Source organism: Rissa tridactyla, chromosome 1 (assembly GCF_028500815.1).
Source record: "Rissa tridactyla isolate bRisTri1 chromosome 1, bRisTri1.patW.cur.20221130, whole genome shotgun sequence".
Classification (NCBI taxonomy): Eukaryota; Metazoa; Chordata; class Aves; order Charadriiformes; family Laridae; genus Rissa; species Rissa tridactyla.
The window spans coordinates 189,446,476-189,465,496 of NC_071466.1; the positions used below are offsets into that span (position 1 = coordinate 189,446,476).

Here is a 19,021-nt window from a genome sequence, read left to right on the forward strand (position 1 = left end):
ATTGATATGATGAAAAATTAAGGTCAGAGAGAGTTTAAATACACCAGAATAGGACAGAGACTTAAAATATGGCATTTATAAAAGAGATGCTGTAGTTTAGCAGCATGAAGTATTTCTTCTTGAATAATTCAAGAGAGTCTGGTTCAGAGCCCTAACCTAAGTGCTAATTAGCCACAGCAATATACTTACTTTCAACAAAAATATAAAATAAGATCTAATTAATGACCATTTCCAGTGGCAAAAGATGAAGTTCTCTAATTTATCTCTGAAAAAAGACACTAGAAGAGAAACAAAATGAAAGGAGAGCTTTAAAAGAAAAAAGCATTTCAAAGGCTAGCTTCCTGCGGGCATTTCAGCGCCTAGGGCATACTGCTCTGGTTAGCCCTTGGAACTTGTCATTCCAAGAGTAAGATGATTATTTCTCTTTAGGAGAAACCTCTTCTATGCCAGTAAGCATAGAATAGAAGTTGTGCATTTTCTAAACTGAGGTATGTATACATTCGGACTGAGAAAGCAGCACCCCAGAACCCATATATTATTTTTTTAACTAAAAAAAGGGACAAACTGAGACCGCGCAATTCTTTGAAACAGAGTTGAGAAACTCCTCCAGCAGCTGATTACACAGTACTCTGTTATAACATGGTTTTCGCCATTTACTACATCACATTATTTCACAACTGGAAAGTGAGGGGATACGAAAGCTATTTATAGGACTTCGAAAATGTGGTAACACAGAGCAGAAGGTCACTAAATCGTGGATAAATGGGAGAAAGGTTTCTTAATGAGAGTTACAGTGTGCTCACTAAAACTGCTTCCACTGTTATCAGCTATATTATCTACAGTACTCATTTGATTCAAATTACAAATCCAACAGTAATACAACAAATAAACCCTAGCTAATAAGCCATAAGATTTCAATTGAATGCTTCCATCAAACATACATATATAATTTACCTTTGAATTAAATGGCAGCTGACTCATGCATTTTATTGTTCTAAATATTGCAGCGACAGCAGCAGAGCATTTTCATAATAACGCTAAAACCGTTTTATTAACTTGTGTTCTGTGCATGTTTTAAGTGATTAGCAGTACTGATCAAGCATGTAGAAGGACAGATGTTTAATTGGCAGGGAGAACACAAGAGTGAATTCTCAGTTGTCAAGTTTCAGGCAGAAGTTCAAGAGAAATACATGCCCATAGCTAAAGCTGAGTCTCATTACTGAGCTTTAAATGCCTATTTAAGACCTCCTTGATTAGTGAAGTATTAAAGCTTATTTATTCTTGCCTCAGAACATTAGTTTACTTCTGATTTATGTGCCCGGGAATGCAAAGACACATCTTTTTAAGAAGGTAGTCTGTATTAAAAATCTGCAAGTCATGAGGATGATTTAAATTTGAGAGAGTCAAGGCATTGTGTGTGTACTCAGATGAAACTAAGATGTGAGCTCCTCCCTGCAACATTTCTCAGCAACAACACAATATCATAATTGTGCCAAACTAGTCTGCTTGCAAATATGCTTTTCCTTTAAAGAGACATTAGCCTTATAATTTCCAGCAACTCATTAAACTTTTTAAAAATTTAATTTCAGGGATGGAACTATAGATATTACTGCGATCTTCTTTCTGTATTTCCTTCTTCACATTCATATTGACACATTCTTTCTACCTTCCTTAGCATCTGTTTAAGTATTTGCATATTTTGTCATACAATATAATCAAAATGAAATCTCTACAACCCTATAATTATCTATTTCCACTATCTTCATTTCCAGTATTTGAGACACAAATCTGATGAAACCAGAAGCTGTACAGTGTCAGTGAGATTTTGTGAATCCTTATTTAGAAAGCTACCATCTTCTAAGAACATGATGTTCGGCTGGTTATCTCTTTCTCTGCATAGAGCTCAGCAGTCTTGTATTCAGTCATCTCCACTTCTACAAAGTGGGGTTCCACCTCTCAAAAAAGGCTGCTATAGCTGTATGTCCTTTTGACATTGACATAGTAACTATAAAATGTATAATGTAATGGGACCACTGGGACAGAGTTTTCTTCTAACTATCTGAAAAAAAGTAAAATAAAAAGGTCTCTGGAAAAGTTTAAGAAGCTTTAGAATACAGTATTTATTTGGAAATAAGCTGCAAGCTAAGTAATTTCTCATTAGTTCTTTCTTCTGCTGCTTATTGAGAGGTTTTTCTTTTTAACTTACCAGGCATGATAATATTGGAAAAACCTAGTTTCCTTGTTATGGATACTCCATGGGTAAACATGGACGTATACTCTCTCCTAATTTGTTCTATGTCTCCATGAAGCAACTGAAGAGAAACTGCCAGACCTGAAAATGATGAGAAAAACAAGGAAAAATAAGCCATTCAAACAGATTATGGTCATCACTACTCCTTAAATTTTATATAATTGCAACTATGCATGCATTCCTAAGAACCCAGAAAATCCAGAGGGCATTCAATAATACCAAGCCACCCCACCTCAATTTTTTTCATGTATTTGGGAAGGGTATTAACATCCAAAAATTGATGAAGACTTGAAAACAAATACCCATGAAAAAGCATTTGCAAATTATTACTGATGTGTAACTAAACTACGATGACACATTGGCTTAAAATTATCTCAATAGGGATAGATTGAGGCCTTGACTGGAAAAAGAATCAGAAAAATGTCAATTTAGAGAAACGTCAATCAGAAATATTTGCTACTATTTCCATTTTGCACTACCTTCAACACAATGCTACCTTCATTTGCATGCAAGAAAAGGTGCAAACACAATGGTCCCTACCCATGGGAGAAACATGAAAGTCTCACTACAATGCGTCACTTAACCCGATACAAAATTATACAAGTTATTAATTCAAACTCCAAAGAATCAAACTTTAATAAACCAATATAGCATAATCACTATTTTTCACTTAGGCACAATAATTTCATAATGACTGAAATTACAATTTATTTTTTTTTCAAAAATCGTCATATTTAGTCAATCATGCTCTTTCCAGTGTTTGCTAGAAGACATGCAAAATGCAAGAGTGGCCATATAATAATTTTCCAATATTTATTCCTCTAGAACCAAGGAAGAATAACTTCATCTACTATATCTGCAGTATACAAATAAATTGCAAACAGTATACTTCATTATCGGGAGTTGGACTAGTTGATCTTTAAAAGGTCCCTTCCAAACAAACCATTCTATAATTCTATGATTACAGCTGAGATTAACAAAAACCAATATGCATGCCTTTGGTTATTTCAAATATAATCACTGAGGCAAGTGTCAGGATGATACAGCTTGTAAAGATTAATCTTCCCTGACCTTCCACATTACTACAGCATATCACGTGTCAACATACAGATCAAGGAGAAGATAAGAGCAAACTCTTCATGTACACTGAACAACTGGAGATAAACAGACAGCTCAGAAGAGTCACGATTAACTTTAGATTAATCTTAAGTAAATAACATGTACATACAGACTGATCAAGGTCATCAGCCCTTTGGGCTTTGGAAGAAATTTCCCCTACAACCATGTTACTATTTAACCGAATAAATTTACTTGAAGTCTGATGGTTCTTAAATCAGAGCTTGAAAAATCTGTCCTAAGTACTTCCAGTCCAGGCGACTGCACTAAAGAGATGAGAGATGTAATTAGAATAAAAATTTTATCTTTTTCCTCTTACCTACACTTACATGTTATTATTTTGGCAACTCCAGAGAACATGATACTTTGACTAGACTTCCATTCTTTTATGAAAAACAGCTCACCTACACATCTTCAACTGAGTACATAAACAAATCTTACAAGGAAAAACATTCACTGAAGTCTATTCTGTTTTAAGGACTGTATTTAATGCCAAGGGCATTAATTATTTTGGTAATGGGAATTTGTTCTATCGTTATCCTGTTAACAACTTTTAGGAAGTAGTGACAATTATTATTGGTGTAGACAAGAAAACAAACCACACTGTGGCCAGCTGGTGGTACAGAAGGTTTGTAAGCAGTCATACAGGCAAAATTCAGACTCTGTTAGAGCAGGTGAAAAGTTTTTCATTACTGGATTGGAAAAGCAAGGCTGCATACAGCTCTCTTACAAATACGGAAAATTAGCCCACATCCAATCCTGTTTCTTTTACATTTTAAGAACTTGTTATACATACATATGTATAACCATACCCCATATACCCCTCTTGCACTGTTTTGTTGGAAACTTAAAAAATATTTGCCATTGCTACAAATCACATAAACCATAACAGTGTTAACCAGATATTGTACACCGCCTGGTGTTGAGTAAAGTTATTGTGTTTTCTAGGAAAAAGTTAAAGACCTCAAATCCAATTAGTGCTACAGTTTTCTTTGTGTACAAATTTCACAGATTTCATTGAAGAATTTTATTTAGCTCAAAAGTGAGATGTGTCAAAAAACCTCATCAATGTAAAAATAGTTTTAATTTAAGAAATAAGATGTCAAGGATTTGAAGTACTTTGTCACGCAAGGTGAGAAAGGTATTAGAGCTCTCTATTTCACAGCATTCATTGTTAGAAAATGCAGAGTCATCCTTTTATATCCAAAAGCATCAAGAAAATCTCTCAGTGAACACACTTAAAACATGGTTTAGTCGTTTTACCTATAGTTCATATACATCTTTGGAATACAAACACTATGCATCCCCCAACTCTTCAGAATAATGAAGAACATTGGAATACAGATAGCAAAGTAACTTAAAAATGTTATATGGTGTAAACAGTCCAGTGCAATAGGAAAGAGTGAAACTAAACCAGAATGGAAACAGAGGAAAGATGCACAGGAAAGGAAGTCTGACGAAGCTCCGACAACCAAGGTTTCAAGTTAACAATCTTGCCACAGAGGATCCAGCTGCCAAATAAAAAAGGAATTGACAAGAAGGGAAGAAGATGACCTAAAAAAATCTGGTAAAAATGCTAAAGTTAGGAGCTTTATATAATCCATGAAAAGAGGGCGATCCCCAGTTAAGTGTTCTGATCGATCTCTCAAAGCTCCACTAATTCTGCAAGGAAACTAGACCCCCTTGCACTAAGGGCCTAAAATCAGGAGACGCACACTATTACTGAGGTGTGACACCCAAGTTACACAATAGGTTGCTTGAATTCCCACTGATTTGTTACATTCAGGATCTTGTGATGGGCAAAAGGAACGCACTGTATATGAAAAGACTTATTTTTAGTCCTAATAAAAGTTATAACAGTCTTATCAAAGAGTTATTATTAGTCCATTTACAACGATACTAACACACTCCAAAAAAAATACTGTTAAAATTACATATATACACACAATCTTTCTGGTATCTACTCCTTGCTCACCCTTCCACTGCCCCTCTGGAGTCTTAAGGTCAATGGTTTCAACCTGGGAAGGTGATGTATGGTGACCGAATTATCAGCATTTCAAGTCCTTTGCCATAAGAAGTAGGGTGTTGCCTGATTCTTCCGTCTCTCTCTCTAGGCTCCTCTTGGAGTAATTTTTATGTTTGTTAATGTGCTTTATACCTTGTTGTTTCTAGTCTGCACATCTGCATTACATCTTCATTCATCATATACAAGCGGGTTTATATATGCCATATATCTGTTCTTTGCTCTCTTTGTTTCCCCTAAAACTGGTTTTATTCTGCTCTCAAGGTCACACTATTTGATGACCGGTACTTGGACACTGGTGAGCTGTTCATAGGTCTGGGGGCCCTAGTATCATCCCATGGCAGTACTTTCAAGGTCTCAGTTATGGTCACATGTCTTTAGTCTTCTATGTTCCATTTTCATCTAGGATTATAGATAGCTAACTCTACATAGAGTAACTACATGTTATAAGTATCTAGTAAATACAAGATGTGTACCAAAGTGGGTAACACCACACAATTGTACAAAGCTAAGCAAGAGCTAAAATAAAGTAGATATAAATTTATTACTTTGTCTTTAGATAAATGCTTTTATAAGTCAGAACAAATCTCCAGGCAGGCTAAGACAAGTCCAGCCAGCCAAAGCCAGATAGGCAAGGAGGACTGTGTTGACAGTTACAAGCCACAGCAATCCCATATTTATGGGTCTATAAAAATACAACGCACTTGCCAAAGAAACGAGACACCCATCGTGACTGAGGAACCATGCATCTGAAATAGAAGTCATGGGGAAGCGGCACTTTAAAAAGATGGAATAATTCACATTTTACAAGGGACTAAATTTTGTATCCTTATTATAAATCAAATTACATCACTATCAGTTAGAGTTAACTCTCATCATTTAAAACATACTGACACATCACAGAGCCATTCAGATTTTCAGAAATTGAAGTGGGACTCCCTCAGACATACTGCAAATCAAAATGGAATGACTGAAAGATACCACCTTCCTCTCCAAAACGTAACCAGAATTTTGCATACCATAATGGCCAGAAAGCCACTGAACTCAATCTACAAGTGATTAAAGCTGTCCCTATGGAGAAAAAAGGAAGGGGTGGAGAGGAAATGTTACTGCTCCTAGAAAGGAAGGTTTAATCACCAGACAGTAATGAGACAGGGTCAAGGTGGAGCAGGCTTCCAAAGAATTTGGTCAGCAGCCAATCTGGGAGAGAACACTTCTAGGAGAAGACACTCAAGGAGAAGGAAAGCAATCAAAAGAATGCAGAGGTATTCTTTTTGTATACAAAGATAGAAAGTTAATTCATTAAGATTTCTCCTATGGGAACATGAGCACGTTTTCTGTCATATAACAAAGGTAATATCCTTTGGTTTTAATTTATTCCACACTGATGATGTATGTCAACATCAGTTCTTTCTTCTCTCATTTCATGCACCAGACAATAAAATTATCCGCTTTAGAAAAAATTAGAGCATTCATGCTGAAACAGCTGTGCTAAGACAAAGCAAAATAGAAAACCGCAACATGCCACCATACACTGACTTCGATAGAATCACTACACTGTCTGTAAGACCTAGACCCTATCCAAAACTTCATAACTATGAATTTTCCATTTCTAGAATATTAGGAGCTAAAACATAACAATGAAAATGATTATCCAATCTCTGAAAGACTAGCACATTTTCTTTAATTAGGTACATAGTGTAGCTTTGTCCTCTCAGAAAAAATTTCAATTACCTCCCCAGTGGTAATTAAAACCTCTTATGTTAGCTATTATTCTTTATTTACTCCAGTTTTGAAAATATTACTGCAAGACTCTGTGTGGTATGGCAAACAGATCTGCTTTTATTTCTTTTGCAAGCGCATGAAATTTCTCACAATTAACTTGTACCATAATTCACCACAGATTATTTTTATCATTCAGATGAAAGAGAATACAGAAAATCGACAAGTTGCTGAATAAGCATTCCATATTTTTGTTAGATCTGTCATTTTACCTTAAAACAGCTTTTATACTGCATTATTGATTTCTGCATTTAGTTATGACAAAAGGCAACTGTTCGTTATGCTTAGAGACCGCTTATTTGCATTTGAGCTTGTGGGGGGAAGGGGAAAGCATTTACATTCAGCTTCTATCTACTGGCAGCAGAGGATCTTAGATCATATTAAGAAGAAAATGCCTAGCAGCTGCTCAGGAAGCTGATAGAAAAAAGACTTGGACAGAACAATATTCAGCACTGTTTGTATTTTAAGAAAGGTAATAAAATAAGGCATCTGTCCAAATAAAGCTGCCTGAGGGTGTTAAGAGTATTCTGAAAGCATACAGGTGTTCCCATTTCTGGTGGTATTTAAACTGCCCGAATTACCACTGCAGAGATTATACCAGTAGATTTCCACATTGTTATTGGCAATCAAATGATTTATTTAGGTAATGTGATCTGGAAAAAATAATCGTATAAATCTTGTGCAATTTGGCCACAGCAAAATCTGTGTACTAAATCCCACAAATTACAGTCTGGGAACAGAGAGGAAAAAAAGGAGAGGTAGATTCAATCCTCCCTGGCCTTGTTAAAGACTTGATTGTGATTACTTTGAATTATCAAAGGAAACTCCAAAGTCTTTCTCTTTTCCTCATCTTTAAATTCTGTTTTTTAGCTCAGTATAAAAGAATGAAACAAAAACAGCCACTGCAAAATTTTGAGAACTTTCTTGGAGCTCATGAATTAAATGAGCTCTTGTACCTAAGGCTTTTGTCAGAAATGCCCTCAAGTGTGGAAAGTCGGGGTTTTTTACTTCTTCACATGGAACATAAACACTTAAATGCAAATGACATCATATTATCACAAGAAAACTGGCTTGGAATTTCTTTACAGGGGAAATGGCAGAGCCTCAAGTATTTCTTGCCAGAATCACCACAGAACAAAGGTTAAAGGACCAGAAGGCTAAATGGTGATTATAAGCATCTGGTCTAGCCTCCTTATAGAGACAATAAAGATCGCAGCAATAATTTCTCCAATTCTTACCTTACTAAGCCCGCTGATGCCCTTTTCTATTAACAATACGCACAGCATGTCAATACCCCTTTCCATACTACATTGTTATATTGCAAAAGCGAATCATCTTGCTCAAAAATTTTTATAATTACATTTTTACACACTCTTTTCTTAACTAGAATATTAGTCAGTCCACAAAAGACAATTCAATGGTTCCCAGCGACAGGACAAGGAGCAATGGGCACAAGTTGGAACGTAGGAAGTTCCGTTCAAATACATGGAAAAACTTCTTTACGGTGAGGGTGACAGAGCACTGGAACAGGCTGCCCAGGGAGGTTGTGGAGTCCCCTTCTCTGGAGATTTTCAAGACTCGCCTGGATGCAGTCCTGAGTAATGTGCTCTAGGCAATCCTGCTTTAGCAGGGGAGTTGCACTAGATGATCTCTAGAGGTCCCTTCCAACTCTGAAGATTCTGTGATTCTGTAATTTTACAATTATAAGTGTCTTATATTGCTTCTAGTGCCAATAACAGACAAAAGGTTCCAGGGAAACACCTGTTATTTTCTCCTTCATGAAGTGCAGCTCTGCAGTGCAAACAGCCTCCACACCATTGTATTTAGAAATTTATCTACTTGCATCCCACTTAAGTGTCTCATTTCAAATAAAGAAACAGCTAACGTTTAACCTGAACCTAAAAAAGGCATTAAAAGACAGATCCCCACCACCATAAAAGCCCAGGTAACATTTGTAATGAATTTGTAAGTATAACCCTCAAAGAAGCTAAAGTCATGCATGAATGTTCTATAATTTATAATTTGAAGTAGACTTAAGACCTTTTATTCTTTCAGTAGCTAAAGTAAAGAAAGTCAACACTAATAGTAACAAGCAGACTGAAATTTTGCAAAAGGCTTATAAAAACCTCACTGCTAAAACATAATCCAAGATGGAAATATGAGCCAGCTATTCTCACTATGTACCCTTAGCTAGGAAGTTCCGGAGTTAAATTGAGTGCCATTTCTGCAATCACGTGCATAACTGCAGGACTGCAATGAAGAGCAGGTCATTACCTTCTACTGGATAGAAGATGTCCCTGACAGTATCACAACTGCACGTTTTTCATTCTTCTCTAAAAACAAGTATTTTAGCAACACTCAAGAGCACAGTATGAATTTAACTTTATTAGAGTCCTTATCTCCAGCACAGTCTACAAGTCAGGCTATAGGAAGGACATTTACAGATAACTACACCAAAAATCTACCTTGAACTTTATCCTTTGAGTCCTTATGGTAAAGCCAGAACTTTCACAAACAACAACACAAGCTTAAACTGCAGTAAAAATGTACAAAATTACATCTGGCTGGTCTATAAGTCTGCCACCTTTAAGGATTAATATCTTTTCCCCAAACTACCATAACTAATGCTAGATGCTAGATTAGGCTACATATTTTAAAGATTTGGTTACCCCTGAATTAGGGAAAAGGGTTTAACATCAGATTGCCAAACAATATCATCCACCCTGTAAGAAGTACTTGAAAAAGTAAAGTTCTACACATCCTTGTCTAAAAACCTGCTCTAAACATTTTTTTTTTTTTTTTTTTTTTTTTACACGTCAAAATTGTCATTCAGGGCCAAATGATCTTGAGAAACAAAATGGAATGCCTTAATTCATTGTGTACTTAGTGAAGCATATATGAGCACTATTCTTATTTTAAATGTATTTCAAATAGCAGCCTTCAGTGACAACTAATTCTTAAACACATCAAAATGGAATACATATAATCTCCTTGTCACAGAACTTTACAAAGATTAAAACTGACAGATTAATAAATTGTAATGAAACTAGAGTAATTAAACAAATGCGCTTGCTGTTTAAATGTTAGTGATGTACAGATACAAAATACATTTCAGTGTACCACTGACACACCTGTGAATCCTGCTGAGAACAAACACCAGAGATCTTCTCTTCTTAGCCGAGCACAGATGCAAGGGGTACCTTGATGTGATTAATCATGTGCCCAGGAGTTACCTAAAAGTTACGTACTTTGTTCTGTTCTATCTTCTCTGCTGAGTATGTTACCACTTCTGCCCTCATTCTTACTCATTTTCCAACAGCCATTGCTCCACCCATCTCTCCACTGTGAGCCTACACCTCCTTTTCGTGGTTCCTCCCAGCAGGGAATGCACATTTTGTTTCCCATCTGACATTTCTTATGCTGATTCACAGGAAGAAGCTCTCCTTGCAACAACTCTGAGTGGGGTAATGCTGTGAACTACTGGGGTACTGTCACACAAACACAGTCACACTGCTTCTTGTATCTAGGAAATGCCATAAGTTACCACAGCTCTGTTCCTAGAAATACCGCACTCTGTAAACTTATAATGAGCTGCCAGTTCCCTGTTGTATTTGACCTCTTGTAGCTATTCATCACACAAAGTACGGAAAAATGATGCTCCTCAGTTATACCACTTCACGGGGCCTCTGCAGTTTCTCTACTGCAAGGTAAACAATGACTCTAACAGGCTTCCCCCTCCATATCAAGGAATTTGCGAGCCAGATTACTTTTTGTGAAATAGGAGATGAAACAGCCAAAGTATATGGTTTTCCACCTGTTTTTTTAATTTCTCGGTGTTTTACAATAACCATGGAGAAAAGATATTATTAGAGTGCCAAGAGGCTGTTGAACGCAGGTAAATAGGTGTGAAAGGACACATACTGCCCCAAAGCACACACCGCTGTTTCTATCCAGCAGCCTCCATTGCCATAGAACCACAGAATCATAGAATCGTCTAGGTTGGAAGGGACCTTTAAGATCATTGAGTCCAACCATCAACCTAACACTGACAAAACCACCACTAAACCATGTCCCTAAGCACCACGTCTACCTCCAGGGATGGTGATTCAAACAGTTCCCTGGGCAGCCTGTCCCACTTTTTTTAGTTCTCCCAGGCAAAAGGAAAACAAATCATGCCAATTTGGCACATCCATTTGACAGCTTCTGTTAAGGCCTTACATTAACTTTAACCTTTTAACACCATTACACTGGGATTCGGAGAAAAGCACCCTCAGAGCTTTGGCAGCAAAGGAAGAGAGTCAGAGTACTGAAGGGGGGAAGTGATGTGCTGAGCATCCGTACCTATAGCCTCGCAAATGCTAAACCACTTTTTTTTAGTAGCTGAAACTTCTCCTCCAGGTGCAAAGAAGATTTCAGTCTAGTAACTAATATTATATAAATTTTAAAACAGATGGCTGCTAAGGGAAAAAATTCTTTTCACCTTCCCATCTCTGAATAGACTAGAGGATCAAAAGAAGTGGCTACTTGTAGAAATCAGGAGACGGTGGTCATATTGGTTACTTCAGTTAATTAGCCACAGGCAACGCTTCCTTCACTTGTGAGTCCAGTTTGAAATCCAAACCCATTTTTCAGTAAGTTAATACATTTAAGATCCATACTTGCCTCAGAACTTGTGTCTTGTCAGATGAGTTCATGCCTTGAGCTGCTCTACCTTGTGCCTTCCCTGACCGTGTCTTATACAACCACTGAGCTAGACTGAGATTTAGTACCAACTGATGTGTGCTGGGCAAAAAAACGAAGAAGTTCCCTAAAACTAAGGATGTTAGCTTCTTTATGAAACTTTGGTCTGGTTGAATTAAAATGATAGCAGCATAATGAAATTCAGCTTTGAATGAGCAATCTCACTGAACTACAAAAAAAGTTAGATCTCACTTTGAAGTTGGTTCCTCTTTGAACTGGTGTTGGACCACATAACCTCCTGAGGACCCTTCCAACCTAACTTACTGTATAATTTAATGAATAACTTTCCCCTCTAAGATAACAGTTTGTCATTCCTCATGATGGGATTCTTAGCAAATATCTGTCAACAATATGGGCTTCAAGTCGTCCACGTTTCAATTGGGGCATTATGCAGTTTCCCATTTATTGACCAGTCTCCTTTTGTTAGGCAGCATCACTTCTGCTGCAGAATTTTTGCACAGGTACATGGAAACAAGTTTGAATTTATTACTAACAGTAAAAGATTCATTTGAAAAAAACTACTTGTGCATCTTTCTCTTTTAAAGAAAGAAATTAACAAATTGTGGCTGACAGGCTTAAGACGATCTTTTACAAATCAAACCACAACCTCGATTTGTCTTAAAAACAACCTCTTTATTCAGGTCCTCCCTCCATTGTATTTAAAAATTAATTATCCTGCCAACTACTAGGTACAATGCAGTAATTTCTGATTTTATTCTTCTTATGACCTAAACTGTATGAAAGAGGATATGATTTATGTAGATTTTTCAAGAGCTGTATTTCGACCCCCTATGCAACGGTTAAAAAATTAACACTGTCACTATATTAGAAAACACCCTAAAAACGGAAGAAATCATGCTCAAGCCTAGAGTGGCAAGAGAAATCCCACCATTTTGAATGAGTTTCCTCTAAAGCTTAAGGCTCTCCCCTCAATTAAAGTTAATGTATAATTAACAGTGTTTCCAGTGGAGTTGCGATGTAGGTTTGGCATTGCTACCACAGAATGCACCACACTGCGTTCAGTAAACACGCAATTAGGTTCCATCACTCTTGTCTAGTTCATCAGAGCATTCCAAGATAATGGCACAGAAAAGACCTGATTACATTCGCTATTTTCGTGGAATCCACAGAAGAGTCCAAAGCTAAAAAGCAGCTAGATACTTTTATAGTTTCTTACACCAGCAATTTGACCTCTATAGGATTTGAAAGGATTTTCAACTTCTTTGCTGAAACAACTGAAAAGCACGTGTATCTTTGTCTCGGCTCTCAAGAATTACCGCATCAGGCACATGCAGGTTTTCAAGACTTGTTGTAAGGGCATCTAAATAGGCATTTACACAGGAGCTTACACATGAGAATGTTAGGAACCTAAAGTAAAAAGCAGAACAAAAAGGGATGTCTTGCATCCCCTTAAAAGTGAGCTATCCAGCCTTTCTTCTCAAAGGAAAGCAAAGAAAGAGGAAGTTGTAGTGCATTTTTCATCAATTTTTAATATGCTTTTTTATTCTCATTGGGGAGAATATTCATATGTAACATGAGACAAGGTTTAAATCTCTCCTCTATAGGATTTGCTAAGAGGACATGAATACAGATCACGCTTACAAAAATCATGTGCTACTTGGTAGGCTTTAGAGCCACTTTCACTTTCCCCATGGTATAATGAATATTTTCTGATTGTATACAAAGCTGAATAGTTGCTGCAGGGAAGTCTGAGGAGCCAAGTGATTAGCATGCTCATCTGGGACGTGTGAGACAGACTGAAAATCCTTTTCAAAATCAGAGTCTGAACCAAGACATTTTCTGTCTTTGAAGAATGTCTCAAACACTGGAGTAAATAATTTCTATGGTAAACCCAGGGAATATTTATATATTCCCTGAAACAGCATGGGCACAAGAGTCACAGCAATCCTTTTCAGCATTTTTTTTTCAGCCTAGTACTCGGGAAGCTAAATCTAGCCCACCCATATCCTGGATGGTGCAAGTGTCCTGGGTGCACGCAGATACCCCACGGTTCCCAACTTCAAGCAGTTGTGGAAATGAAGCTACCTGAGGCTTTAGGCGCCTACAGGAAGATCTCGTGCCTAAGGAGATACTTCGAAGATGCTGATGGTGTTTAAGTAGGGATTACAGTAAGAACCATCACTGTTAAACTGTGTAACTTGCTCACAGTTGTAAGTGGGTAATTTTTATAGACAAGAACCCTCTACCTTCAGAGCTCAAAGGACGGCTCCAAACACTAGACAAAAAGACTGTTCCAATTGCTAGACATCCTTTCCATCATCGTGTGCTGCATTAAGAAAATTACATTTCAACTTTTGAAAGCCTAAAGAACTGGAGGTAAAAAAAAAAGGTAGTGTCCCAGACAAGAACATAAATTCATCTAAAAATCAGAAAAAAGAAAATAATTCATTACTCGGCATAAGTATGAACAATTGGAGTTGCATTCTCTGATTCTTATTTATTTATTTTTGTATAAACCCATGTTTAATGACAACCAGATTTGGCCTGTTCTGTTGCCCCTTGTCCTAAAATGCACTTCAAACCACTTTAAAGATCAACAGGTTCACTCACGGTACAGTAATTCTGTGGGCAAATGAAGCAGCTATTATACGATCAATAACAGTTTACAAGGCACTTTGTACATTACTGCCCACTTTATTAAAGAGAAAAGCAGCCCCCGTCCAATCCTATCTATTTATTGTAGTCCCAAGAAAGGTCCAGAGCACAGTTTCACAGTCATACCCAAAGAATAAGATCTGCAACTGACTCACACTGCAAACCCTACGAAGAGGTTTCGACATTTGACAGAAGCCCAAGCTTTGATATGAAAGCGATGACTTTGGCTAGGCTTCACTATCTAAAATATTCTATAAGGAGAGAAAAGATGATTTTATATGGTTTGAGATAAGCCAGTTACTGTTTTCTAGATCTGTAGTATACATTTTACTGATCTCCGGTCCTACAGATGCTGGAATAGAGATGTGTTATTTTCCGTGTAAGACTGATGTAATTAGATGCAATCCCCATGCAGGAATATTCATTTTTCCATGAATTTTTGCATTTCAAAACAAAGTAACTAGCTTTGAATTCTAAGAAAAAATATTATAGGAAAAATAGTTTTTATAGCCAGCTCCACTCATGATATTACTGAAACCTGATTTGCTTAATAATTAAGAAATCATCTAGATCTAATGGTACTTATTCTACAAATACTACAAACTCAATGTAAGAAATAACAATGCTACTAAATGCAGCAAAGCCTGTACAATTTGGCCTTTGCATTAACAGTTTGATCTCCTACACTAGGCAACCAGGTGTCTTCTAGTAAGCTGATACGTGAACACCAGCTACAAAGACTAGTGGTGAATGGGAATTTGATCCACTACCTGCTACTCTAGTCTTTGTTATGCTGGAAATTCATGCAGAAAACACATTCCAGTTCCCACTCCAGCCAATGATGCTAAATTATTCATGAGACTGCATCCTTCCATTCCTGCATCCACTGAAAAGAGGAAAGGGGATGAACATCTGTCCTCTGCTCTTTTCTGGGCTGTATTAAGAAGTGACAGTCATTTGTCTTTATTTGATCTTTTGTAGACAGAAGCTGAGAATAAGACGCAAGAGGATTCTGTACTTAAGAACAGAACAGTTGAAGTAGAAAACATACTTTTTTGGGGAGTGGGGGTTTGAATGCTAAATACAAATGCTATAGTCTGGCAATATGTGTTTTACATGCAAGTCTCTAAATTGATGTTTTGAATTCCTTTTTAGTTTTCTCCAGAAAACTGGAAGAATTTTTTTTCTGCAGAATATTATGAATTATCTGATAAACTACTTCAGCAGTGGGAGATAACAATTTGTGGAAACTAAAGACCATGTGTGAAAATCTCCTGAGCTGAAAGAAACTGTACAGGACAGAATCTGAGGAGGGAGCAAGCCTAGAGGATAGACAATAGCTGTTGTTTACTGTGTTACCTTTCTTAAGTCTTTTTAACATGATTTGAAGAGGGCAAGTGCAATATAAACCAAATATTCAAGTTCTCTTACATGTAGCTCATACCTACAATGGTTCCTAAGAGACAGAAAAACCCATGTCTCCTGTAATGCAAGATTTTCTCCTTTTTTGACACCTATAAGGTGGCAGACAAGGCTAATGAGTCCTCAGAACCAGCCATTCAATACTATTACAGAAAAAGACAACAAAGGAAAAAAAAGAAAGTAGTGTAACAACAATATTTTCCATGAGGTGTCAGCAGAAGTATCTGAACGTATTGCTAAAGCCTTGCAAGTGCTTTTTCAGGCTGCGAAGCAGTCACAGAGGAACAAATTTCGTGTGTGCAATATAAATAACCTTTCATAGTTCATCTTCTAGTTGCTCAGTACCCAAAGGGGCATTACTGCTTATTTCGTCTTTCCCTCTCCAACCTTCACATGCACTACTGGAACTCTGTGCTTCCTTCCCCCTGACAGCCCTTTTCAAAACGTAACTGATCTTCAATTTGCTAGCTTCAGTTTCCAGCCCCCCGTAACCTGGAAAAAAATTCATGTCTTTCACATTGAATATTTGGATAATTAAGAGTATTAAAATTTATCCAATGTCTCCTAGGACAACTGGGTATTTAACTGTGAACTTTTATTTCACGAGAATGAGATAAGATAAGCAATGTATCACAGAGTAAGCAGGTATTACATGGACAGTCAGAATGACCAAATTGTTCTCCTTGAATATAGTTAATACATTTAAGAAGCCCAACATTATACTTACTGAGTAATGTGCTCTTGTATTTTCACTACATGATTGTTATATTTATTGTCCCCTAAGATGCATGATATTCTAAACCTTAAATACATGTATATATGTGGCTAGGTTCTATATAAGAAAATAATAGGATTAGAAATGATTAAATATATAACTTCAGTCTTGATAAATACATGAGCTTTTATGCACTTTCTGGTTATCCGCTAAAGATTGCTGAACATATATTTTCAAGATAATCATTATGCTTGAAATCAAGTCAAAGAAGTGTGTTGTCTACTACATGAAAGGTATTACAATTACCGTACAACCTGGAAAATTAGTTCACCTAAGATTTTTCTACAGTCGTATTTCAACTAATTAACATTTCACAGGGACAAAACAATATATGAATACAAGGAAAATAGACTCATAAGCTTCCATTTCAGGTTTCATTTGAAGTTTGACTGCATCCCTGGATGACAGCATTCAGAAAAATTTAAGAAGTTGGTATTAGAAAAACAAAACAAAACAAATGTAAATTCAACATCTCCTATGGGTCAAACCACCATCACACAATAACAAAGGTCAGTTGTCTCCCATTTCTTAAGTCACACACCCGAATTTATTTTGATGACAGTTACAGTAACATACAGCTGACTATGGAGGACTTGTTGGTAAGTTCTTGCTCAGCTGGGATACAGAGCTACCAGTAGAAATGCAGATGAGACTGGTAGCTCCCAGTTCATTTGTTTCTGAAGTTTATTATACAATGTCAATGGCAAGTTTTATATTCCTGATAAAAATGTGAAGCAGAAATGTCAAGCAATAATGATCAATAATTTGATCAGTCCCACATGAGAACAAAACTCTACCGCAAACTGTAGCTCCTCAGCACAGAATAAAAGTTTGTATTACAGTTCCTTGAAGAAAATTCAGTGACTTTTTTTTCTTAAATATGCAAACGAATGGCAATATCATACATTTTCATCTAATACAAGTATTTTTCTCCATGTGAAAAAATATTTCTTTCATAGACATTAGTTCTTCTAAAATAGAGCCACTTCATTTGCAAACTAAGAAAACCCCACAAATGCAAACAGAAACGTGGCAACTTACCTGCATTGGAGCCTGTCAAGTTGTAACGCGCATTCAGCTTTTTAATGATATTTTCATGGATCTGGTACCAGTCACTCTCTGTGTTGCACCTAGAAAAATCACAACTTTCTTAACTGAAATAGGAACACAAGTTTTTCAGACTGGCTTCACCGCATATCTCTAAACAAATCCTCTTTTGTTCATGAAACTAATAACACGACAGGAGCTAATAAAGCCCCATGAAACTGCCTGTCTCAATGGAAAGGGTGAGAGTGCTCTTACCATTTGAGAAATGCACCATGAAAATATCTGTTTCGTGTGGCAAAGGGTGGGAGAAAGATATGAGCAATTACGCTCAGGAACTCAGCCATGACCAAGTTCATCATCTGTATAGATCTATTCTTCAGCACTAAACCACACAGAAATCTATCTTGTGACACTCAAGAGGAGACACAGGACTCGGAGCTGGTCTTAGCAGACAGAATAATCTGTGCTGTACACTTCAGAGTTATTTAAAACAGGACATGATCTTCAGGAGGTAGTCAGTGAAAGAGAAAACTGCATTTCAGTATACATTCAGAAAAGAGCTGCCTTTCCATAAGGAAAAACTGAACATGTTCTAATGGTCACTTTTCATGGTTTAGACTGGAGTTAGTCTTAGCATCAAATCCGGTTTTGAGTGACATTTCTTCTTCCATTGTTTTTGTTATTTTAAAACAAATGGGCATTAAAAAACAAACAAACAAAAAAACCCCAACCAAAAAGAATATAATTTTCAGAAAAATCTAACAATTTGTTAATCAACAGCGAACACTTATTTGACTTTAATGTCTTGGGATTCTAAATAAGAGCCAGCCCACATTTTCACCGTCACACTAAATTGTTTTTCTGCAGCACCAATTCCAGCAGCTCTAATTCAGCACAGAGGGATACAGAGAGGAGAAGGGCTGCCTGAAAGACTTCCATGCTTTCAATATTTAAGTGCCAACCCTGGGACGGGCAGAACTTCCTCCTGTGCATGGCAATATGTGTCCCAGGTTTATGTACTTAGAATAGACCACTCCACAAAATGGCTCTTACTATAATGTCCAAGATCAGCAGGACATTACATGCACTGTATTGCTACAACTATAAAATTGAACTTTCTTCCAATTACTATCAGCCCAAATCCACTTTTTAATCAACGACTCATTTTTAAATCTATTTTTGATTTTTCATTCTCCAGCACTAACTGCCTTTTACACTTTTGTTATGCCCATTATAGAATTGCTTCATT

At 36.8% G+C, this 19,021-nt stretch overlaps 1 protein-coding gene across 3 annotated transcripts in view; it reads right to left on the reverse strand.

Moving 5' to 3' along the window:
* The window catches only part of DOCK4 (dedicator of cytokinesis 4), a 254,671-nt gene that overhangs the window by 110,887 nt on the left and 124,763 nt on the right, over window positions 1-19,021 (reverse strand). For all 3 annotated transcript variants that reach the window (XM_054197685.1, XM_054197676.1, XM_054197691.1), the window contains 2 exons: window positions 17,767-17,855; window positions 2,207-2,332 (listed from right to left, as the gene is read on the reverse strand). In XM_054197685.1, coding sequence (XP_054053660.1) covers window positions 2,207-2,332; window positions 17,767-17,855 — 215 coding nt within the window. The remainder of the gene's footprint in view (window positions 1-2,206; window positions 2,333-17,766; window positions 17,856-19,021) is intronic.